General features: G+C 45.6%; 1 protein-coding gene across 1 annotated transcript in view; it reads right to left on the bottom strand.

Moving 5' to 3' along the window:
• Window positions 1-25,389, bottom strand: part of KIF19 (kinesin family member 19) — a 93,394-nt gene extending 68,005 nt beyond the window's left edge. Inside the window, exons 1-2 of the mRNA XM_030208549.1 lie at window positions 25,075-25,389; window positions 20,982-21,062 (exon numbers count right to left, since the gene is read on the bottom strand). Of these exons, the coding sequence (XP_030064409.1) occupies window positions 20,982-21,062; window positions 25,075-25,113 (120 nt within the window). The 5' untranslated portion in view covers window positions 25,114-25,389. The remainder of the gene's footprint in view (window positions 1-20,981; window positions 21,063-25,074) is intronic.
• Window positions 25,390-25,755: the final 366 nt, after the last annotated feature.

Below are 25,755 nucleotides of genomic sequence, written 5' to 3'. Positions count from 1 at the left end.
GGGGAACTGAGTTCAATTCCCACTGCAGCTCCTTCTGACGCTGGGCAAGTCACTTAACCCTTCATTGCCCCAGGTACAAAATAAGTACCTGTATATACATAAACCGCTTTGAATGTAGTTGCAAAAACCTCAGAAAGGTGGTAGATCAAGTCCCATTTCCCTTCCCTTATGACATCACAATATCAGAAGTGAGCCAAGTATCGGGCAATCAAGCCATTGTGACATCACTGATGAGGTTGGCTCTTATTGGTGGAATGAGTGGAGGAGTAGCCTAGTGGTTAGTGCAGTGGACTTTGATCCTGGGGAACTGAGTTCGATTCCCACTGCAGCTCCTTGTGACTCTGAGAAAGTCACTTAACCCTCCATTGCCCCTGGTACAAAATAAGTACCTGAATACATGTAAACCACTTTGGATGTAGTTGCAAAAACCTCAGAAAGGTGGTATATAAAGTCCCATTTCCCTTTCCATATTTGAGATTCTACATGGAATGTTGCTAGTGGAGGAGTAGCCTAGTGGTTAGTGCAGTGGACTCTGATTCTGGGGAACTGGGTTCGATTTCCACTGCAGCTCCTTCTGACTCTGGGCAAGTCACTTAACCCTCCATTGCCCCAGGTACAAAATAAGTACCTGTATATACTATGTAAACCGCTTTGAATGTAGTTGCAAAAACTTCAGAAAGGCGGTATATCAAATCCCATTTTCCTTTCCCTCTTCTCCTCTCTCTTGAAGGCTGCCTGGAAGGGAGAGGCTGGGGCAGGACACACCTGCTGCCCTGAGTCATAAAAACTGAAGAACCATCTGCAGGAAAGGTGGGTGAGGTGGGATCTCTCAGGGAAAGGAGGAGATAGAGGTGGTTGCTGTAGATGGGCCATTTGGCTCTTATCTGCCATCTGTTTCTATGTTTCCAGCTCATTCACCTGGATAACTGGATCGTTTGATTTCTTTTGAACAGAATAAACACACATGCAATCTGAATAAACTGATACCTGCATATTGTATGTGTATACCACGCTCTCCAGATAAGAGCCAACTTTTCAAAATTATTGGGGGTGCTAAGCCCAATGGAAATAGCTCCTCCATGGACATATACAAGGAATTTTCTCAATATTGGGGGTGCTCAAGCACCCACAGAGCCGGCTCCTATGCGTCCAGATCCAGCTACAATCTATGCAAAACATTGATTCTGCTGCAAATGTTTGCCTGACACTCTGGAATGCACAAGTTTTCATGCGAATTATCCACCCCCCCCCCCAATTCCACATAATGCACCAATTAGGCACCTCAAAATCGAAGTTAAGTGGCAAAATGGAGGTGCTATTCTGTAACCTGGTACCTAAATGCGATTTAACTGGTCAGAAGCAGCTCCTAGCTGGTTAAATCACCTGTTCGTGGTTAACCCTTCGTTTTCAGCAGCACTTATAATCGGTTACTGCTGCAGCAAATAACCGGCTAGCGCTGAACTGAAAACTGGCTATTTTGGGGACGTCCCAAGGGCTGATATTCAGAACTTAACCAGTCAGGTTCACCACATAAATAGGACGGCATGAAAGCTAGTCCTATCTTTATGTGGTAAATGTGCTGAATATTACACTTAACTGCCTATGCATTAGCTGGATCTGCAAACCCAGAAATTCAATGCCAGTGCTGGACATAGTCCAGTAATGAATTTCTGGGTTTGGCACCGGTGGTGGGTCAGCAAAATACTGATCACGGCCAGCTGAATATAGACCCCAAAGTATTCTAGTGCCTAACTGCAAAGGGGGAGCTCACACGGGCAGGGCAGGAGCTTTCTGACTACTTAAGCTCATAGTTTATTGAATGCTGTCACTTAGGCATCTAACTGCTGCATTCAGTCACTCAATCACATTTTACACCTATGGAATGGACTCCCAAAAGCTGTGAAAACAATCCATGACCACATAAACTTCAGGAAATCACTAAAAACCAACCTCTTCAAAAAGGCTTACCCCACCGTAAATCCCCACATCCAGCAACACAGCATAACCAATGATCGTACTGGACAACATACAATCTTCACTCCCTTGACCCTCATAGTTCCTGTTACACACATCTACCTCATTCGACCACAATATAACCTTGTATTTGTTATCGACCGACTTGGTGAATGCCTTGATGGTACTATGTAAGCCACATTGAGCCTGCAAATAGGTGGGAAAATGTGGGATACATAAGTAACGCCACACTGGGAAAAGACCAAGGGTCCATCGAGCCCAGCATCCTGTCCACGACAGCGGCCAATCCAGGCCAAGGGCACCTGGCGAGCTTCCCAAGCGTACAAACATTCTATACATGTTATTCCTGGAATTGTGGATTTTTCCCAAGGATGCACTGGGCGGGGCTGGGCTGGACGCTGCCATTTTGCAGGTGGCACCGATGGAAGAGTCCAATTGCAGGTATGGGGGTGGGGTTTACCCGTGGCCCACCAGGGACATTGGTGGGATGCTGGGGGGTGGTTAGGGGGGGGTCGGGATTCCTGCTGGGGCTGCTGCATTGGGGAGAATGGGGGCCAGTTAGCATGCAAATGAATGCTGGACAGGGCTCATCATTCCTCCCCAATGGTCTGCAAATCCTAATGCCAGCTCTGAGCTGGTGTAGGGTTTGCCATGGCCAGCGAGCCAATCTTTGGCACGCTGGTTGCTGATCATTGGGGATGAATAGGTTTAGCACGTATTTGCATGCTACTTGCGCTAAGAGCCCTGTTACATAAGTACATAAGTACATAAGTAGTGCCATACTGGGAAAGACCAAAGGTCCATCTAGCCTAGCATCCTGTCACCGACAGTGGCCAATCCAGGTCAAGGGCACCTGGCACGCTCCCCAAACGTAAAAACATTCCAGACAAGTTATACCTAAAAATGCGGAATTTTTCCAAGTCCATTTAATAGCGGTCTATGGACTTGTCCTTTAGGAATCTATCCAACCCCTTTTTAAACTCCGTCAAGCTAACCGCCCGTACCACGTTCTCCGGCAACGAATTCCAGAGTCTAATTACACGTTGGGTGAAGAAAAATTTTCTCCGATTCGTTTTAAATTTACCACACTGTAGCTTCAACTCATGCCCTCTAGTCCTAGTATTTTTGGATAGTGTGAACAGTCGCTTCACATCCACCCGATCCATTCCACTCATTATTTTATACACTTCTATCATATCTCCCCTCAGCCGTCTCTTCTCCAAGCTGAAAAGCCCTAGCCTTCTCAGCCTCTCTTCATAGGAAAGTCGTCCCATCCCCACTATCATTTTCGTCGCCCTTCGCTGTACCTTTTCCAATTCTACTATATCTTTTTTGAGATACGGAGACCAGTACTGAACACAATACTCCAGGTGCGGTCGCACCATGGAGCGATACAACGGCATTATAACATCCGCACACCTGGACTCCATACCCTTCCAAATAACACCCAACATTCTATTCGCTTTCCTAGCCGCAGCAGCACACTGAGCAGAAGGTTTCAGCGTATCATCGACGACGACACCCAGATCCCTTTCTTGATCCGTAACTCCTAACGCGGAACCTTGCAAGACGTAGCTATAATTCGGGTTCCTCTTACCCACATGCATCACTTTGCACTTGTCAACATTGAACTTCATCTGCCACTTGCACACCCATTCTCCCAGTCTCGCAAGGTCCTCCTGTAATCGTTCACATTCCTCCTGCGACTTGACGACCCTGAATAATTTTGTGTCATCGGCGAATTTAATTACCTCACTAGTTATTCCCATCTCTAGGTCATTTATAAATACATTAAAAAGCAACGGACCCAGCACAGACCCCTGCGGGACCCCACTAACTACCCTCCTCCACTGAGAATACTGGCCACGCAATCCTACTCTCTGCTTCCTATCTTTCAACCAGTTCTTAATCCATAATAATACCCTACCTCCGATTCCATGACTCTGCAATTTCTTCAGGAGTCTTTCGTGCGGCACTTTGTCAAACGCCTTCTGAAAATCCAGATATACAATATCAACCGGCTCCCCATTGTCCACATGTTTGCTTACCCCCTCAAAAAAATGCATTAGATTGGTGAGGCAAGACTTCCCTTCACTAAATCCGTGCTGACTTTGTCTCATCAGTCCATGTTTTTGTATATGCTCTGCAATTTTATTCTTAATAATAGCCTCCACCATCTTGCCCGGCACCGACGTCAGACTCACCGGTCTATATTTCCCGGATCTCCTCTGGAACCCTTCTTAAAAATCGGAGTAACATTGGCTACCCTCCAGTCTTCCGGTACTACACTCGATTTTAGGGACAGATTGCATATTTCTAACAGTAGCTCCGCAAGTTCATTTTTTAGTTCTATTAATACTCTGGGATGAATACCATCAGGTCCCGGTGATTTACTACTCTTCAGCTTGCTGAACTGACCCATTACATCCTCCAAGGTTACAGAGAATTTGTTTAGTTTCTCCGACTCCCCCGCTTCAAATATTCTTTCCGGCACCGGTGTCCCCCCCAAATCCTCCTCGGTGAAGACCGAAGCAAAGAATTCATTTAATTTCTCCGCTACGGCTTTGTCCTCCTTGATCGCCCCTTTAACATCATTTTCGTCCAGCGGCCCAACCGACTCTTTTGCATTTGCATGCTAGCTGCGTTCAGAGCCTGTGAGCACGCTGTTTCACGCACTCGGGGACTCTGAGCATGGGGGCGGTAGCAAACGCAGGTGATAGTATGGTGCATTTGCTTCTGGTCATCAGCCCATGAGTTGCCTGTACGATGCCACACCTCAGAGGAAAGCAGCGTTTCTAAAGCCTCCTTCCACCTCCAGCTTCAGGAGCTGAGTCATCCGGGTGATTGCGTTAACGCGATATCTCGGGAGCCGGCACAAAGGCACACAGGAACAGGAGAGTGACCGGAGCAGGCGCAGGAAGGTAAGGGGGCGGAGGGTGGCAGCGGTCTGACCGAGGGACGGAGGGCGTGGAGTCACTGCTACATGCCTGTAAATGCTCTAGAGGCTCCTCTGAGCTCTTTGCTTCTCTGATTTCGGTCTTTTCTGACAAAGGTTTCTTCTTCTTGTACCTTCAAGCCCCTAAGAGAGAGAGGGGATCCTGGACCAACACCCCCTCCCTCAAGGTCTGTTCCCTGTACTAACACATATGAACACAAAAGTGTGCACACATTTTGGTTATAAATCTATCTACACAGGAGTGGAGGAGTAGCCTAGTGGTTAGTGCAGTGGACTTTGATCCTGGGGAACTGGGTTCAATTCCCACTGCAGCTCCTTCTGTCTCTGGGCAAGTCACTTAACCCTCCATTGCCCCTGGTACAAAATAAGTACCTGAATATATTGTAAACCGCTTTGAATGTAGTTGCAAAAACCTCAGAAAGGCGGTATATCAAGTCCCATTTCCCTTTCCCCTCCCCTACACGAGAAGAGCTTTAAATAGTGTTTGGGATTTTTGTCTGGTCACACAGCCCAGGGTAAAAGAAACAAGACGGAGGAGAGAACTGAGTGCAGAGGGGAAGAGAATCAGAGGTTGGGGGGGGGGGGGGATGGCAGCGTTGGATGTCCCTTGCTGTGTGAAGGGTGGAGATGTGGGGGGTGACAATGCTTTCAGAAGCTTCGCTGCTGACGTGTTTTATCACGCGACACTGTTCCTATGGTAACAGCTGTACGTAGTTGGGACAGATACAGAGAGGGGAGAGAGGGTGAGGGCAATGGAGCAAGCTTTGTTTTGTAGCAAACGTTAAAAACAAATTTCAGCTCTGCTGGTGGTTAGGCCCTCCCAGAGAGATATGCCACTGGAAGTCTTTTACATGGGAATAGTGTGTTTCACGAGGGAGTGTGTCTGTAGTGTCTTTCACATAGGGTGTGAGTGTTGTCAGTGCATTATGTGTATCACATAGTGTGTGTGCATGTGTAGGATCTTTCACAAGGACGTGCAAGTGTAGTCATTTTATGGTGACTATGACAGTGTGTGGACAAGTACACTGTATTTCATATGGGGTGTGAGTGTAGTCACTGTATGGGGTGTATCACATAGGGTGTGAGCATAGTATGTTTGACATGGGAGTGTGAGTAGGGTGTTTGTGAGTGTAGTGTGTTTCCTGTGAGAGTAGAAGCATAGTCACTCTATGGTGTGTATCACATAGGAAGTGTGTGAGCGTATGTGTTTCATGTGGAAATGTAGTGTCTTTCACATGGGATGTGAGTTTAATAGTTTAATACACTTGATAGCCCACCCTTCTCAAACTAGCCAGAGCACTTTACAATAAGTATAGTCACTGTACGGTGTGTATCACATGGGGGGGGGGGGGGTTATGATTATAGTGTATTGCACGTGGGAGTGGGTGTCTTTCGCATGGGGGTGTGAATATTAGCCACGGCATAGCTTGTATCACATAGGGTGTGTATGTGAGTGTAGTCACCATAGAGTATATCATATGGGAAGAAGGGGATGTGCTTCATAGGGGAAAGATCCAGAGCAACAGCAATAGATAGAATTGGTGGTGGGGGGGGGGGGGGGGGGGGAGGAGGAGGTCTCTTTCTTTCTTTCTCTCCCTCCCTTAGAATGTGTCAAAACTGACATTGAAAGGGGGAGTGATGAGAGAAGCCAAAATGAAAAATCCAATTTATGCCTTTATTACAAACATCTCTATACTACCATCCATATAATTCATTCACATCTACAAAACAAAATCAATAACTGATACTGATCAATACTGATGACATTACAGTTTTTCTCCTCATATTACAATCTGCAGAGTAGAATAAATGATTGCTTAAATCTATTAGGTAACAGGATCACTGGACATTTTTTGCAATTTAACAATGAGAAAATTAAAGTTCTGTTGATAGGACAGGCCAACAATATCTGGAATGACAGCATAATAATGTCTTGTAATTCTACATTTAAATTTGAATCAGGTTTAAAATATGTTGGGAGTTCATTTAAATAGCACTTTGGCACCTGAATTACAAGTCAATATATTGGTTAATAGATCATTTCTATGACAAGAAAATTAAGAAGACTTAGAAGGTTTCTCAATCCGCCAATTTTTCGACTAGTGGAGCAAAGTCTATTACTGTCCGAGTTGGACTGTTGTAATGTTGCATATACAGTCTGTCCTAAATACCTTCTTAAGATTGCAAAACAATTCAGAATACGGCAGCAAGACTGATATATTCGCTACACAAACATGATAGGGTTACGCCATTGTCGATAAAGCTCCACTGGCTGAGGCACGAGTTCAATTCAAACTATGGTTAAAAAGTGAGGTGAAGGAAGCTATTAGAGCTAAAAGAAAATCCTTCAGAAAATGGAAGAAGGAACCCACTGAAAACAATAAGAAACAGCAAAAGGAATGTCAAGTCAAATGCAAAGCACTGATAAGGAAGGCAAAGAGCTACTTTGAAAAAAAGATTGCATTGGAGGCAAAAACACATAATAAACATTTTTTTTAAGGTGTATTAAAAGCAAGAAGCTGGCAACAGAATCAGTTGGACTGCTAGATGACTGAGGGTAAAAGAGGCACTCAGGGAAGACAAAGCCATAGCGGAGAGATTAAATTAATTTTTGCTTTGGTCTTCACCGAGGAAGATTTGGGAGAGATGTTGGTGCCAGAAATGGTATTCAAAGCTAATGAGTCAGAGAAACCGAATGAAATCTCTATAAACCTGGAGGATGTAATGGCACAATCTGACAAATTGAAGAGTAGCAAAACTCCTGGACCGGATGGTATTCATCCCAGACTACTGACAGAATTGAAAAATGAGCTTGCAGAACTATTGTTAGTAATATGCAATTTATCCTTAAAATCAAGCATGGTACCGGAAGATTGGAGGGTGGACAATGTAACATCGATTTTTTAAAAAGGTTCCAGAGGTGATCTGGGAAATTATAGAACGGTGAGCCTGATGTCGGTGCCGGGCAAAATGGTAGAGACTATTATTAAGAACAAAATTACAGAGCATATTCAAAAGCATGGATTAATGAGACAAAGTCAACATGGATTTGGTGAAGGGAAATCTTGCCTCACCAATCTACTACATTTTTTTGAAGGGGTGAACAAACATGTGGATAAAGGTGAGCCAGTTGATGTTGAGTACCTGGATTTTCAGAAGGTATTTGACAAAGTACCTCATGAAATTGGAGAGTCATGGGATAGGAGGTAGTGTTCTATTGTGGATTAAAAACTGGTTAAAAGACAGAAAACAGAGAGTAGGGTTAAATGGTCAGTATTCTCAATGGAGAAGGGTAGTTAGTGGGGTTCCCCCAGGAGTCTGTGCTGGGACGGCTGCTTTTTCACATATTTATAAATGATCTAGAGGTGGAAGTGACTAGTGAGGTAATTAAATTTGCTGACGACACAAAATTATTCAAAGTTATTAAATTGCAAGAGGATTGTGAAAAGTTACAAGAGGACCTTACGAGACTGGAAGATTGGGCATTTAAATGGCAGATGACATTTGATGTAAGCAAGTGCAAAGTGATGCATGTGAGAAAGAGGAACCCAAATTATAGTTACGTCATGCAAGGTTCCGCATTAGGAATCACCAACCAGGAAATGGATCTAGGCGTCATCGTTGAAGATATGTTGAAACCCTCTGCTCAGTGTGTGGTGGCGGCTAAGAAAGCAAATAGAATGTTAGGTATAATTAGGAAAAGAATGGAAAACAAATTGAGGACGTTATAATGCTTTTGTATTGCTCCATGGTGTGACCGCACCTCAAATATTGTGTGCAATTCTGGTCACCGCATTTCAACAAAGATAGAGTGGAAATAGAAAAGGTACAGAGAAGGGTGACAAAAAGATAAAGGGGATGAGACGACTTCCCTATGAGGAAAAGCTAAAGCGGGTAGGGATCATTAGCTTGGAGAAAAGGCAGCTGAGGAAATATGATAGAGATCTATAAAATAATCAGTGGAGTGGAACAGGTAGACGTGAATCGCTTATTTACTCTTTCCAAAAATACTAGGACTAGGGGACATGCAATGAAGTTACAAAGTAGTAAATTTAAAATGAGTCAGAGAAAATCTTTCTTCTCTCAACGTGTAATTAAAATCAGGAATTTGGTGCCAGAGGATGTAGCAAAAGCAGTTAGCTTAGCGGGGTTTAAAAAAGGTTTGGCTGGCTTCCTAAAGGAAAAGTCTATAGACCATTATTAAAATGGACGGGGAAAACCCACTGCTTATTTCTGGGATAAGCTGCATTAAATGTATTGTACTGTTTTGGGATCTTGCCAGGTACATGTGACCTGGACAGGCCACTGTTGGAAACAGGATGCTGGGCTTGAAGGACCTTTGGTCTGTCCGAGTTTGGCAATACCTATGCACTTATTTACTTATGCCTTAAAGTTCTTCAAACTTCTCTCCGCTCGAATCTGTAGAGGTGGAGCATTCCACAGAGTGCCACCCAGAAAAAACCCCCACACTCCTGTGTTGGTGTCCATCTGGCACTAATCGTAAAAGAGTGGGTGAAAGAATGGAGAGTGGGGAGGGATGATCCTGGGCTGAGGCGGGGGAAGGAAGGAGCGGAATTTCTTCTTTAATGTGAGAGTGATTGGAAGAATGAGGGTAAAAGCACGGTACACACTGGGAGGAAAACCATTTCTGTAACGAGAGAGAAATATTGGTGAGTCCCTTTGTGTTTGGTTCCTGTATCTGATCATTGGACAATAAAATGGATCACATTCCTCAGTTCTCAAGTCCTCTTCTATTTGGCTTTTGGCTGCGGAGTGAGCGATGGGCAGTGCTGCGATCTGTGTGATGCAGGCTTGGAGGAGTGGGAAGCACAATGAAAGCCGCATGAGCTCAGGCCCGGTCAACTTGTTCTGCCTCTTCTGTGGGCCCAAATGCACAGGGAGGCCATTGTCCATTGCAAACAGTAGCTGAAAGAGAGAGGAGGGGAGAGAAAGTATCCCATGGGGTGGATGAAAGAACAGCTGGCTTCTTTGAGCCGAGCAAGGGAAGGGATGGGCCAGAGAATGCCAAGGAACAAGCCAGGGATTCAGAAGGTAAGAGAGGATGAGAACAAAGGGCTGCTTTCAACTAATCCTGGTCACGGTCACCTTGCTCAGAACTTGTCTGTTGCCTGAAGAAGGCAGAAAGTGATTTCAGTCATAGCACCCCTTCATTCCCAAACTGTACTGAGGGCTGGGACAATGATATCTGAGGTAAACCTCAATCTTGCACCTCCCTCATTAATCTTGCATCCCGTGCCCTCCATGGTCAGCTCCCCCCATCAATTTAGCACCCTCTACCCATCGCCACCACAAGCACAAACCTGAGTAGATGTTTTATTTATTATTTATTTATTTATTTATGGTTTGCTTATATCCCACATTTTCCCACACATGCAGGCACAATGTGGCTTACAAAAAAGTTAAATAAAATCACAAAATAGGAAACTTAGAAAAGTATACAAGGAGGAGACAGGATGAAAAACATCAACGGGGTGGATCAAGCAGGGTAAGGGTCAAGGAGAGTGCATCAGTCAATGGTGAAAAGTGGGGAGTAGGTCTTGGCAAAGAAATAGGTCTTTAACAACTTCTTGAAGAGGGAGTGGTCCGCTTGGGTTTTAAGGTGTTGCGGGAGTGCATTCCAGTGCTTAGGACTCCAATAGCGAAAGGACGAGGTGAAGATCCTCTTTGTACCTGACACCAGAAGCCTTGCCGGGAGCCCCTTGAAGTCTGGTCCCAAGGAATCTTGCCCCCGCTCTCAGTGGCCCTGGCATCTAGTCAGTTACTTCTACGTTTGGAAACTAGGGAGAATCTTCCCAGTCTTCACAACATGACTCCAGAAATGGAGTGGCCTAGTGGTTAGGGTGGTGGACTTTGGTCCTGGGGAACTGAGGAACTGAGGTGGATTCCCACTTCAGGCACAGGCAGCTCCTTGTGACTCTGGGCAAGTCACTTAACCCTCCATTGCCCCATGTAAGCCGCATTGAGCCTGCCATGAGTGGGAAAGCGCAGGGTACAAATGTAACAAAAATAAAATAGATACTATTGGAGATTCTACATGGAATGTTGCTACTATTGGAGATTCTACATGGAATGTTGCTATTCCACTAGCAACATTCCATGTAGAAGGCTGCGCAGGCTTCTGTTTCTGTGAGTCTGACGTCCTGTGCAGGACGTCAGACTCACAGAAGCAGAAGCCTGCGCAGCGGCCACATTGGTGATCTGCAAGGGCCGACTTCTACATGGAATGTTGCTAGTGGAATCTCAAATAGTAGCAACAGTGGAGGAGTGGCCTAGTGGTTAGGGTGGTGGACTTTGGTCCTGGGGAACTGAGTTGGATTCCCACTTCAGGCACAGACAGCTCCTTGTGACTCTGGGCAAGTCACTTAACCCTCCATTGCCCCATGTAAGCCGCATTGAGCCTGTCATGAGTGGGAAAGCGCAGGGTACAAATGTAACAAAAATAAAATAGATACTATTGGAGATTCTACATAGAATGTTGCTACTATTGGAGATTCTACATGGAATGTTGCTATTCCACTAGCAACATTCCATGTAGAAGGCTGCACAGGCTTCTGTGAGTCTGATGTCCTGCACATACGTGCAGGACGTCAGACTCACACAAGCAGAAGCCTGCGCGGCCACATTGGTGATCTGCAAGGGCCGACTTCTAGTGGAATAGCAACATTCCATGTAGAATCTCAAATAGTAGCAACAGTGGAGGAGTGGCCTAGTAGTTAGGGTGGTGGACTTTGGTCCCGGGGAACTGAGTTGGATTCCCACTTCAGGCACAGGCAGCTCCTTGTGACTCTGGGCAAGTCACTTAACCCTCCATTGCCCCCATGTAAGCCGCATTGAGTCTGCCATGAGTGGGAAAGCGCAGGGTACAAATGTAACAAAAATAAAATAAATAAAGATGGCTGAGCCCAACTCAGTCACAAGGAGACTGAAGGAGACCCTGTAATCAGGGCTAGAACCTGTATAAATATGGAGTCTTCTTCTCACCTTTTCCCCCTCCCCCCCCCCCCCCCCCCCCCCCCCCATGGCTATTAGCCACTCACTCTATTCAAGAGCATCTTTTCACCCCAGAGAGGGGGGCCAAGCTCTGAGTCCAGAATGTTACACAGGCTGGAATACGTCTTAAATCAGAAAAATGAAGCTATTTCACACAAAATAATCATCTTAGTAGCAAAAGCCAGCCAACCCTTCTACTAAGGAGATCCCTGTGTGCCAATGTTTGAATGAAACGGGTCTGGCAGGGTGGGAGGAGAACAGAAGGAACTTGGGTACAAAGGAACAATGTCTAAAGCCTTCCCCACCCCAATAGGTGTGGCTAATGGCTACAATATGGAAAGTTAACAATTCATCATCTACTGAAACCCAGGAGCGTAGCCAGACCTCGGCGGGATGGGGGTCCAGAGCCCGAGGTGGAGGAGGGGCACAGTTTAGCCCACCTCCCCCAGCCACCGACCCCTGCCCCCCGCCATTTGGATCCCCCCCGTCACTGCCAGGTACCTTTGCTGGTGGGGGTCCCCAACCCCTGACAGCCGGTCTTCTTCAGCGCTGGTCGACTCCGGCGTCTTCGCTGATGATCTTTCTGACTCCTGACATCCTGCGTGGTAGCCCCAAGCAGGACGTCAGGAGTCAGAAACAGATCATGCCCCTGTGGCCCCACCTAGCTACGCCCCTGCTGAAACCTACCTTCAAATACAATGTACAGGAAAGGAGACAAGGATGAGACATATGAGGGCAGAGGGAGAAAGACACAGGTGAGATGATCGAAAACCCAGCGCTGTTCCAAACAGCACTCTAAAAATAGCACGGAGCTTTACCGCCCCTATGATCAGAGAGAATAGCGTGCTTAAAACGCAGGGGCTGGAGGTCCAAGGGACCACCAGATCCCAAACAACATGGCCCCGTGCCCCCATCACACCCCCACCCAAGCCAGTGACACAGGTTCGGGGGGGGGCTGAAGATCTGGTGGGTCTCCAGCCCCCTAACCCCTCTTTCATCCCCCCAAAAAAGCCCTGGTGGCCCAGTGGGTCACAAATTAAACCCCTTCAAACCTGGTGGTCTAGCGGCCCTCTTTCCTGCTCCCCCTCCCCCTGTAGCTTTGTTGGAGGAGGGAGGTACACTCCCTCCTCTTCCAGCAGCACTGCCTTGAAAATGGCGATGCCCGGCCCTGCCCAGTGCATCCTGGGATGCGCTGGACAGGGCTTCACACCATATAAGGGAGATAGCGTAGGGTTTGCCGCGGACAGTGTGCCAATGCTTAGCGCGCTGCTCGCTGATCATCGGGGAGGAATATGTCTGGAATGCATTTGAGCATGCCAAACATATTCCTGTTTAACAAGAGCCCTGTTTAACATGCATTTGCGTGCTAGTTGCGTTCAGAGCCCACGAGCATATTGTTTCATGCGCTTGAGGGCTCTAATCATGGGGCAGTAGCAAACGCTCTAATAGCCTCTATCGCCTGTGTTTGCTTCTGATCTACTGCCCAAGCGAGAAGCTACCCAGAGAGATGGGGGAGGGGAAGAGAGAGATCAAATGCTAGATGAAGGCCATTGGCTTGTGTTATCCCCTCCATTGCCCCTGGTACAAAAATAAGTTACTTGAATATACGGTCTGTGCCCTGAAAAAGACAGGTACAAATCAAGGTAAGGTATACACATATGAGTTTATCGTGGGCAGACTAGATGGACCGTGCATGTCTTTTTCTGCCGTCATCTACTATGTTACTATGTATATGTAAACCGCTTTGAATGTAGTTGCAAAACCCTCAGAAAGGCAGTATATCAAGTCCCATTTCCCTTTCCCCCTTTCCCTTATGACATCACAATATCAGAAGTGAGCCAAGTATCGGGCAATCAAGCCATTGTGACATCACTGATGAGGTTGGCTCTTATTGGTGGAATGAGTGGAGGAGTAGCCTAGTGGTTAGTGCAGTGGACTTTGATCCTGGGGAACTGTATTGGGCAATCAAGCCATTGTGACATCACTGATGAGGTTGGCTCTTATTGGTGGAATGAGTGAAGGAGTAGCCTAGTGGTTAGTGCAGTGGACTTTGATCCTGGGGAACTGTATTGGGCAATCAAGCCATTGTGACATCACTGATGAGGCTGGCTCTTATTGGTGGAATGAGTGGAGGAGTAGCCTAGTGGTTAGTGCAGTGGACTTTGATCCTGGGGAACTGAGTTCAATTCCCACTGCAGCTCCTTGTGACTCTGGGCAAGTCACTTAACCCTCCATTGCTCCTGGTACAAAATAAGTACCTGAATATATGTAAACCGCTTTGAATGTAGGTGCAAAAACCTCAGAAAGGCAGTATATCAAGTCCTCTTTCTCCTTTCCCTACCCTGCTAAAGAACTGAGGCCCAGATGATCAAAAGTAAATGCGGGCAATAAAGGCCACTAGCACTGCCCTAGTGCCCTAATTTACACGGTGTCCATGCTCAAAGGGCGTCTGGTGCTAACTGATTAGTGTTGGGCACGCCTACTCTCCGCCCCCAAGCACACCTCAGGGCGAAAAAATATTTTCTAATTTTTAACTCATGGGTATTGCACACCGAACACAAAACTACCGTAGAGCATGTTCCATGGTAATAGATTTTACTGCGCAGAAAGCACGCTGCCGCTAAGTAAAAGGCCACCCTTGTATTTCAATCAAGAGGGTTTACAAGCAAAGCTCGCCAGAAATTGTAAAAGAGAGGAATATGACCTCTAGAAGGAGACTTTTTTAGGCACAATGCAAGCATTGAAAACCATCGGTAAATCTGAGACATTAATCTCATACTCTGGCACAGGAATAAAGTTCATTCCTGCCATGGAATGCACAAAATTTACTTAGAAGAACCCACGACATCTCATATCAGGAAATTCAGCAAGGTGGACAACTACACTGGCTACAGGGCTAAATTGAAAACTCTAGGTCCTTAAAGGAAATGGCCCTGAGTATCTGAAAAATAGGATGATCCTCCATACACCGCAAAGGACACTAAGGTCTTCCCAAAGACTTTCACTAACCACACCCTCTCCAAAAGACATTACAGGATGTGAGACCCGCAAGCGAGCCTTCTCCAGAGTAGCCCCCACACTCTGGAATGCATTCCCTGAGAGATTCCGCTTAACACAAGACTATCTGTACTTCAGGAAGCAGGTGAAAGCTTGGCTCTTCAACCAAGCCTTTAATGGAAGAAGTAATTAACTCGTTAGTCTCACTCACACACACAAGGAGTGACCCAGGCTGCACATACTGTAGCAGGACATGTTGATCCACTCCTACCCTAATTGAGATAATATTTAACTATCTCTCTGACCTCATGTGCAACTTTCATTAAATCACTCACCTTATTCTCTAACTCCTCTTACTCTCTTACCTATCTATATGTTCCATCTTTGCTTACACCCTCACTATCAATTAAAATGTTCTATTACGTATTGTGTTGACATTGTAAGTAATAACTATGCCATACATTGTATTGTTATTTGAATAGTTTTATTGCTGTAATTGTCTATTGCTGATGTTTGATTTATTCTTACTGTACACCACCTTGAGTGAATTGTTTAAAAAAGGCAGTAAGTAAATACTAATAATTTATTTTTGTTACATTTGTACCCCACGCTTTCCCACTCATGGTAGGCTCAATGTGGCTTACATGGGGCAATGGAGGGTTAAGTGACTTGCCCAGATTCACAAGGATCAGCCTGTGACCTGAAGTGGGAATCAAACTCAGTTCCCCAGGACCAGAGTCCACCACCCTAACCACTAGGCCACTCCTCCACTATTGCTACTATTTGAGATTCTACATTTGCTATTCCACTAGCAAAATTCCATGTAGAAGTCGGCCCTTGCAGATGACCATCACAGAAACAGAAGCCTGCGCAGCCTTCTACATGGAATGTTGCTAGTGGAATAGCAACATTCCATGTACAATCTCCAATAGTAGCAACATTCCATGTAGAATCTCCAATAGTATCTATTTTATTTTTGTTACATTTGTACCCTGCACTTTCCCACTCATGGCAGGCTCAATGCGGCTTACATGGGGCAATGGAGGGTTAAGTGACTTGTCCAGAGTCACAAGGAGCTGCCTGTGCCTGAAGTGGGAATCGAACTCAGTTCCTCAGTTCCCCAGGACCAAAGTCCACCACCCTAACCACTAGGCCACTCCAATAACAACTATAGGTCTCTATCCAGATATTACCTGACCTTGATCACACATGCAAAACACAGAGAGAGCGTCACCAAATACCGGGACCGTGAAATGGAACTAGAGACACGTAGAGATAAACTGAACTTGAAACCCCAAGAAGTCAGACCTTACCTCAATGCAACACTATGGGAGTCTTTTACGAAGGCGCATTCACATTTTTTAGCGCGTGCTAAAATTGTGGGCGCGCTAAAGGTTAGAGACGCCCATAGGAATGCATTGGCATCTCTAACGTTTAGCACGTCCACAATTTTTAGCCTGCCAATTTTAGCGCGCTGCAAAAACGTGAACGCGCCTTCATAAAAGACCCTCTATGGAAATAGCCATCGAAGTGCATATCCTGTTGTTGAGTGCAAACACAAAAGCGAGCAGAAATGACATTTCACAAAGCTGAGAAAGAAAATCAAAGACTTTTCATGAAAGAATGAGCAGGAAAAATTGAATGATCCGGGGAAAGAGGAGAAAGAGCTTCTTGTCTTTTCTACACTTTGTAATTTTATGTGCTATTATTATGCATATGTTTTCTTTTTTCATTTTTATTTAACCATTTTAGGTGTAATACTTTGGTAACACATGTACAAATCGTTAAGCCAATACAGTTTCCTGAATTTGAAAGAGAGGGAAAAGTAAAAGCAAAAATGATGGGAAGAAAAAAAAAAATCACAGGGAGAGAGCAGTAGCGTAGCTAGGTGGGGCGCCAGGGAAGCGGCTGCTCCCCCAAACGGAGTTCTGCTGGCACTGGTGCCTATTTTTTTTTTTGTTGTTGTTGTGTAGCACGGAAAATGTGCGCCAGCACCGGTGGAAGCCCGCTCTCGCTCCCCCTGCGCCGTCAACCTGGCTGAAACTGGCTACGCTTCTGGGAGAGAGAGGTAAAGGTGAGATGTTTCTGCTGAGTCTGACATAGAAACCAAGCCTCCCCCTCCCCTTTCACAGTGCCAGTCTCCATTTATAGATGGAAATAATGGAACAGGCTAGAGTTCCCAGCAGATTGCCAGGTACATTCACCACCTGCGCCCCCAGCAGTGGATAATCTACACCTAGACAAAGCTGTAAAAGGAACCCACATTTTCTCTCAGGAATACCAGCTTGCAATCTGCCACTGAGCTGCCAAGCGATGGTATAATTTCTAACCAAGCGGCCCAGAAACAAAAGAAGCAACACTGGGCCTTCAGGATAGAGATAAATGTTGTCCTTTAATGTGAAAATGACCCGACACGGGCCGTGTTTCGGCGTACTAACGCCTGCCTCAGGGGTTAGAACTCCGTTCACTGGGTAAATCTCTCTTATCTGCACCCTTCTCCTCCACCGCTAACTCCAGACTCCGTTCCTTTTATCTTGCTGCACCATATGCCTGGAATAGACTTCCTGAGCCGGTACGTCAAGCTCCATCTCTGGCCGACTTCAAATCTAAGCTAAAAGCCCACCTTTTTGATGCTGCTTTTAACTCCTAACCCTTGTTCACTTGTTCAGAACCCTTATTTTATCATCCTCACTTTAATATTCCCTAATCCCTTATTTGTCCTGTTTGTCTGTCCTAATTAGATTGTAAACTCTGTCGAGCAGGGACTGTCTCTTCATGTTCAAGTGTACAGCGCTGCCTACGTCTAGTAGCGCTATAAGTAGTAGTAGTAGCGGGTCACTGTGAAGAATCAACAGACACGGCATGCAGATAAACTCGCTGCATTCAAAGGTAATCAGTCACCTGTCAAAGTAGAAGCCAAAGCCAGTGCAGGGAGGTCCACTTGCAGGTGCTCCCAGATCCGATAAAGTGGACCTTTCCTGTCTTGGAGCTCTTTAATCTGATCTTCTGCCACCATTACCCAAGTGATCCAGCTCCAGGAGGGAGATGTTAGGCCAGTTCTGAATTTCAGAGAGTCCCATCCTGGTGTATTCTGGCACTGGTGACACTGATGTCCAATGACAGAATCGGGGACCATGGATGTGCATTAAAGTTCATTAGCATGGCTTGAGCAATTTACTGGGTTTAAAAATCAAAGATGGAGGAGTGGCCTAGTGGTTAGGGTGGTGGACTTTGGTCCTGAGGAACTGAGTTCGATTCCCACTTCAGGCACAGGCAGCTCCTTGTGACTCTGGGCAAGTCACTTAACCCGCCATTGCCCCATGTAAGCCGCATTGAGCCTGCCATGAGTGGGAAAGCGCAGGGTACAAATGTAACAAAAATAAAATAGATACTATTGGAGATTCTACATGGAATGTTGCTATTCCACTAGCAACATTCCATGTAGAAGGCTGCGCAGGCTTCTGTTTCTGTGAGTCTGATGTCCTGCACATACATGCAGGACGTCAGACTCACAGAAGCAGAAGCCTGCGCGGCCACATTGGTGATCGGATCTGCAAGGGCCGACTTCTACATGGAATGTTGCTAGTGGAATACCAACATTCCATGTAGAATCTCAAATAGTAGCAACAGTGGAGGAGTGGCCTAGTGGTTAGGGTGGTGGACTTTGGTCCTGAGGAACTGAGTTCGATTCCCACTTCAGGCACAGGCAGCTCCTTGTGACTCTGGGCAAGTCACTTAACCCTCCATTGCCCCATGTAAGCTGCATTGAGCCTGCCATGAGTGGGAAAGCGTGGGGTACAAATGTAATAAATAAAATAAAAACCTGTGAATTAAATGTGTGCAATTGATTTGTGCAAGTTAAAAGTTTTAATGTGTGTTAAAAATTAAAGTAAATTTTTTAAAATGGGGAGAAATGTTCCAAAATTGAGAAAAAGTTCAAAAATCTAACATCAAATCAAAAACGGTTTGCCTGTGCACATTTGTAGACACCAACTCTCGGATTCTATATGCCTAGAGATCGGAGCCTAATGCACGTAACTTATTTGGCTTAACGAACTAATTAGCATTGATAACAGCACTTAACAAGCAATAATAAGCACTAATTGGTAATAATTAGAATTTGTGCACACAACTCGCTAAACGTATTCCCTAGTGAACTGTGCCTAAATTATAATGTGCGCAGTTCAAAAGGGGTGTTTCGTGGGCGTTCCAAAATTTAAATGCGTAGTTATAGAATATGACCCAGGGCACATAAATCTACATACAGGGATTTATGCCACTTTTTCACAGGTATAAATGGAGGCGGTAGTTTTAGGCGTTGGGATATCAACTAAGCGTATTCTATATACTGTGCCTAAATCTAGGCACCGCTTATAGAATACATTTAGGTGGAAATGTTTACTGCATGGATTTTTTTAGGTGTCTTATAAAGAATATAAACCCAATATTTATTTATTTGTAGTATTTGCATCCCACATTTTCCCACCAATTTGCAGGTTCAATGTGGCTTACATTTGCCAGAATGGCGGTTGCCATTTCCGTGTAGCAGGTTTACAAATGGTATTGTGTTAGGGTGTATACATACATGGTAACATATATGGAACATAGTATATCTGGAACAGCTCATGATGTGAGTATATCAGGGGCATAGCCAGACTTCAGTGGGAGGGGGGTCCAGAGCAGGAGGTGAGGGGGCACGTTTTAGCCCCCCTCCCCCAGCGCTGCTGACCCTCCCCCACCCCACCATTGCCAACACCCCCCCGCCACCACCTTGACCCCCCCTGCCAACGACCCTCTCGACCCCCCTCCCTCCGCCAACCCTCCCCTGCCGTCACTGTCGCCTACCTTTGCTGGCGGGGGACCCCAACCCCCACCAGCCGAGGTCCTCTTCTTCCTTCGTTCTGTTTCTGAGTCTGACATCAGACTCAGAAACAGAACAGAAACAGAATGAAGCCTTGTGATCTGCAAGGCTTCGTTCTGTTTCTGTGAGTCTGACGTCCTGCATGTACAACGTGCAGAACGTCAGACTCAGAAACAGAACGAAGGAAGAAGAGGACCTCGGCTGGCGGGGGTTGGGGTCCCCCGCCAGCAAAGGTAGGCGACAGCGGGTTGCTGGCTGGAGGGGGGGGGGCAAGAGGGTCGTCGACATGGCCAAATCTACGGGGGCCCAGGCCCCCGTGGCCCCACGTAGCTACGCCCCAGCACAATATACTGGGATGTAAATTCAGAAACCAGGACTGGCAAATAAAAAATCTCCCTTTTTGAACTGGATCACTTGGCAGCTCTGCTCTCATACTGTAGCCAGAAAGGCAGGCTGTGATTTGACCCCCAACCCTCCACCCCAACAATGGACACTTTTGCCACACACTCAGATCCACAACTCACAGCTATGATTTCACAAAGTGCATCCACAGAAGCACCCGGAGATGCACTGAGGACGTCATGGACACTGGTCAATGCATTTGATGCCAAACCTCACTGATTGAGGGGCAAAGGTGGCTGGCCCTGGCATTGTGCCTCTTTGCATCTATAGATTTGCAGCTCCTGTCTTCGGAGGGAAACTGGGACAGCAAAACTAGAACTATGAGGGAGAAAACCCGGACCGGCCACCCTGGCCCAAGGAACTTGACGCTATAACTTGGCGCAGCGGTTCCCGAATCTGGTCCTGGAGGCAACTCAGCCAGTCAGGTTTTCAGGATATCCATGATAAATATTCATGAGAAGGATTTGCATGCACCACCTCCACATGCAAATCTCTCTCTCTTTCATGAATATTCATTACAGATATCCTGAAAACCTTACTGCCTGGGCTGTCTCCAAGACCAAGACTGGGAACCACTGACTCGGTGTGTGCGTGTATGCAGTTCCACCTCAGTCCTCCAGAAGATGTCATGGCTTTTAGCTCTCCTTCTAGATCAACATTCCCCAAAGGTTTGGAGAACCTAGTGTTTGACGTTGTCCATTAAAGTGCTTTGCATCCCATGATGTAGACCTTCTACCCCTGGATCAAATGTTTTTTTGGAATATGGAGCTGGGGTTTTACCTGTTCATCCACCTTGTGTGCAATAATGACAGCTCCATCGTCCAACTCCACTTCGCTGATTGGCCGAATCCGGAGTGCCACCTTAGAAGTAAAAGGAGAACCGAACATTACAGGCTTGCTGGCAGAAGACACCACAACACTGCACACCTCCCGGCCTTAGATTTCCTTCCCAACCCAACCTTAGGTTTAATATACTTACATTTAGTTTATAAGCTATTTAGGACCATGTGAGGTCCTTTGTACAGTGAAGGCACAACAGAAACAGCAGCTCTCATTAGCTGGCTGTTCAGTCAGCTCTATAATAAATCAAGATGTGAAACTTTTCAGCTGGCTGCATCCCTCTTCCCTGTCTTATCTGCCTCCTGAAGTCCCATCAATTGGAGAAGAGGCTCAGACAGGGCCTGGAGGTCAGCAGAAACCTTGCATGTCAGGTTCCAGCTGTCCTTCGGGAGTGTCAAGAGGCAGGGCCAGCTTTCTTTGAATGATGCTCTCAGTGCTCAACCTACACACATAATCAGTCATGGTTTTTCACTTTGGCACACCACCCCTGGAGGAATAACCTTTGTTGGAGCAGGCTCCCTCTTTAGGATACAATCTGTTCTTTATCCTTTTGCGATGTCCCTTGACCAGATCCAAAGGAATTCTAAACAGCGATTTTCATTAGGGGGACACCAAGCTAAGATCAGTCGAACTCATCACACCCAATGGCCTCATTATAAGCTAGAAATAACACACGGTGTGTTCGGAAAATGATCACAACATTACATCACTTGTTGCCAGAGAATGTAGTAAACGTGGTTAGCTTAGCAGGGTTTAAAAAAGGAAAAGCCCATAGACCATTATTAAAATGGACTTGAGGAAAATCCACTGCTTATTTCTAGAATAAGCAGCATAAAATGTATTGTACTGGTTTGGGATCTTGCCAGGTACTTGTGACCTGGATTACCCACTGTTGGAAACAGGGTGCTGGGCTCGATGGACCTTCGATCTGTCCCAGTATGGCAATAGTTATGCACTTATGACAGCATGGCATCAGTACCCAGAGATCCCAGACTGTTGCATGCCAGAACCAGTGCAGGCAGCTAAATGTGTCCTTAAGGGAGATGAATCATTGTAGAGCCTGAACGCTGGGACTCAGCTTCCCACACCAGGCAAAGAGTAGCAATTTCAGTTCACATCCATGAAAGCAGGGTGGCACAGATTGTACGTTACCAAGACATAAGCTAATTGTCCTGATCACGGCATTCTGATATTCTTAGCTATGGAAATAATGCACTGTTGGTGAGGCTGGGTCACAAGATGGAAAGAGCAGCTTGCTGAAAGTGACACCATATGCAAGAAGGGAAGGTAAACAGAATCCCACTGCTAGAGCAGAAGAGACGGGTTTAGGGCTAAGGATTGTGCTAGATAGGGTTGTGGTTAGGGTGAGGGACTGTAATAGGATTAGGGTCAGGGAATGTGCCAGGTTAGGTTCAGATTTATGACTGTGATAGGACTAGGGTTAGAGTTAGCATTAAGGTTGCGATTGGATTAGGATTAGGGTCAGGGAAAGTGCTAGGTTAGGTTTAGAGTTATGACTGCAATAGGATTAGGGTTAGAGTTAGGATTAGGGTTGTGACAGGATTAGGGTCAGGGAATGTGCTAAATTAGGTTCAGAGTTGTGACTGTGATAGGATTAGGGTTAGAGTTAGGATTAAAATTAAGGGCTGTGTTTGGGTTAGGGGCCATGCTAGGTTAGAGTTAAAAGGATGAGGTTTAAGATTATGGACTGTGCTTACGTTGGGGGTAGAATAAGGAGCAGGTTAGAGTTAGGGCTGGATTTGGGGTTAAGGTTAGGCGCCATGTTAGGTTACAGTGAAGGCTGGGGCTCCTATAGGGTTAGGATTAGGGTTAGATTTAGGATTAGGGATTCATGGTAGGATTAGGGTTAGAATTAAGCCTACAGACAGGCTACAGGCCTATGCTGGACAGAAGCTATGATAGAGTGAAGAAACTGTGACAGGGTTAAGGGTAGGGGAAAGGTTTGTAGTAATGTTTCACCATTTGGATGAAACATCACAAGAAAATGAAAATGAACTCCCTCCTTTCCAGACTGAATGTTGTACGTTGTTGTGAGGTTTTTTTTTTTTTTTAAATTAATGGTGGTATATCAAGAAACAAATGAAAATGGCAGATTAAGATTAAACTCATCTGGTTATGCTACAATACTGCCCCCCCCCCCCCTCAATCTGTTACAGGTTTGTGAGAGGAAGAGATGGCTGCGGATGAAATAATGGATATGCGTAGCAGTTTGTACAGCTCTATGTACACTGATGCTGTTATCAGTTTGAGTCAAAAGGGAACAAGGGGGAGTGGGTTCAACCTGTTGTAATAAACTTTATTTTTTTAATTGAAATTATACGTCTTCCCCATTGTTTGTGAAGAGCCTACCTTCACCATTCCCCCTTGTTCCCTTTTAATTGTTTTGTGGGGATTAAGTGCACCTCCGCACTCTGTGTGGTTTCTTTTTGGATCAGTATGAGTCAAACATATATGTCTCATATCTAACTGGATCATGTTTGTCCTCATCTGCAAGCAAAGGTTTTGACTGTAGATTTTAACTTGGGTTACCAGCTGGACTGTTTCATCTCCTCCAACGTCTTTCTCTACCTACATTAATTTGATGTGCTCACTGCCCCAGGATAAGAACATTAGAATATGAGAGTTGTCCCTTCAGATCAGACCAAAGGTCTGTCTAGCATAGTATCCTGTTTCCAAGAGTGGCCAGTCCAGGTGATTACTACAACAAATGAAACTACAAATTCAAAACAAATTGGAGAAAATGTTTCTTCACCCAACGCATAATTAAACTCTGGAATTTGTTGCCGGAGAACGTGGTGAAGGCGGTTAGCTTAGCAGAGTTTAAAAAGGGGTTAGACGGTTTCCTAAAGGACAAGTCCATAAACCACTACTAAATGGACTTGGGAAAAATCCACAATTCCGGGAATAACATGTATAGAATGTTTGTACGTTTGGGAAGCTCGCCAGGTGCCCTTGGCCTGGATTGGCCACTGTCGTGGACAGGATGCTGGGCTCGATGGACTCTTGGTCTTTTCCCAGTGTGGCATTACTTATGTACTTATGTACCGGGTAGCGTCCCAAAAATAGCAAAATTCCATGCTACTTAATCTTAGGAACAAGCAGAGGCTTTCCCCTGATCTACCTTAATAACAGTTTATGGACATTTCTTCCAGGAATTTGTCCAAACCTATTTTAAACCCTACTACTTTAACCCCTTTTGCCACCTGCCCCGCAAAGAGTTCCAGAGCTTAACTATAGGATGAGTGAAAAAATATTTTCTTCTATTTGTTTTAAACGTGCTACAATGTTACTTCATGGAGTGTCCCCTTGTACATTTTGAAGAGTAAATAATCAATTTACTCGGCTGCACCTCTTCACTCCACTCAGGATTTTAAAGAATGCACGAACTACAATATTTTACAAAAACTTCACCTGTCTTTCTCTCAAACAATTTACAATTCATTACTTGAAAGAGCAGCAGATAACGCTCATTGGTCCTGCACAGTCCTGGGTGTGGAAACAAATTAAGGCAAAGTGTTTCTCCAGTGTCTTCATTTATTCTGCTTGCAAATGTGATTGCTTCTCAAACCACATCACAACAGACAGAGCTGGAGGAGAGGAGAGGAGGGCTGCCTATCCCATTCTGACCTTGCTTTTTGCAGCTCACACCGAAAATGCAGCCCTGATGGCTTCAGCTTTAGGTGTCAAAATAGTCCAGGGCATAGGAGCCAACTTTTCAAAATTATTGGGGGTGCTAAGCACATTGAAAATAACCCCTCACTGGTCACATACAAAGAATTTTCTCAATATTGGGGGTGCTCAAGCACCCATAGAGCTGGCTCCTATGGTCCAGGGCATTCACAAGAAAAGATTCACGTCTGTTTATCGAGCATAGTAACACAGTAAATGACGGCAGAGAAAGAACAGATGGACCATGCGTCTGCATAGTACGTGTGGAGAGGTCAAATATACAATTTCCACACATAAACAGATCTAGCTAGTTCAAACCAACTACAGGGTACGAGCTACTCACAATAAGTTGCTGGTCTTTGGATTCTCCTCCCTCCTTCATGGTCGGATATGTGGAATTATTAAAGTCTGTTTTGTGCAATGAGGGGGGTCACTATCAAAGATGAATCTCCTGCATTGTTCAGCACTTTCACCCCACCGAAGGAGGACAGGGAAATTAACTCATCCCTTCAAATATGCAGCAAGACCCCCCCCACTCAGTACAGCTGGGAGCTTCCACACCCCCCGAGATCCACATATTATTTAGCTGCAATAGGGAGCATTAAACGCTGGTTTTCCACGGCTCCTTGCATTAGTGGGGACAGCAGCATTTTCCGCTCCTGTCAAGCCTGCCTGGGAGCTGTGCTCTCTCTCTCTGCTTCTCTTCCCTTTCTTTCCTGTATCCTGGATCCCTTAGAGATGGGGCTTTAAAGTGTACACAACAACCAGCTGGGGCTGTTCCTGGTCACACTTGCTGAGCTCCATCTTGCCCTCTGGTGGGCAATGATAAGATTACAGCTCCAGGTAGCTTTTTTGATTATTACATAGAAAAAGGCTACAACCTTTAAACATCCAGAGGGTAAGAATAGTTTAAAATTATAGCTGTGGTTTGATTAAAAATGTTAATTGCGATTAGTCACCCAATTAAAAATGGGAGTGGGTTTAGTTTGCCCAATCCCCCCCCCCCAAGGAGTCAACCTCTTCT

This window comes from Microcaecilia unicolor, chromosome 6 (assembly GCF_901765095.1).
Source record: "Microcaecilia unicolor chromosome 6, aMicUni1.1, whole genome shotgun sequence".
NCBI lineage: Eukaryota > Metazoa > Chordata > Amphibia > Gymnophiona > Siphonopidae > Microcaecilia > Microcaecilia unicolor.
Note: the sequence above shows the minus strand (reverse complement) of the source record. Positions and strands in the feature narration are given on the sequence as shown.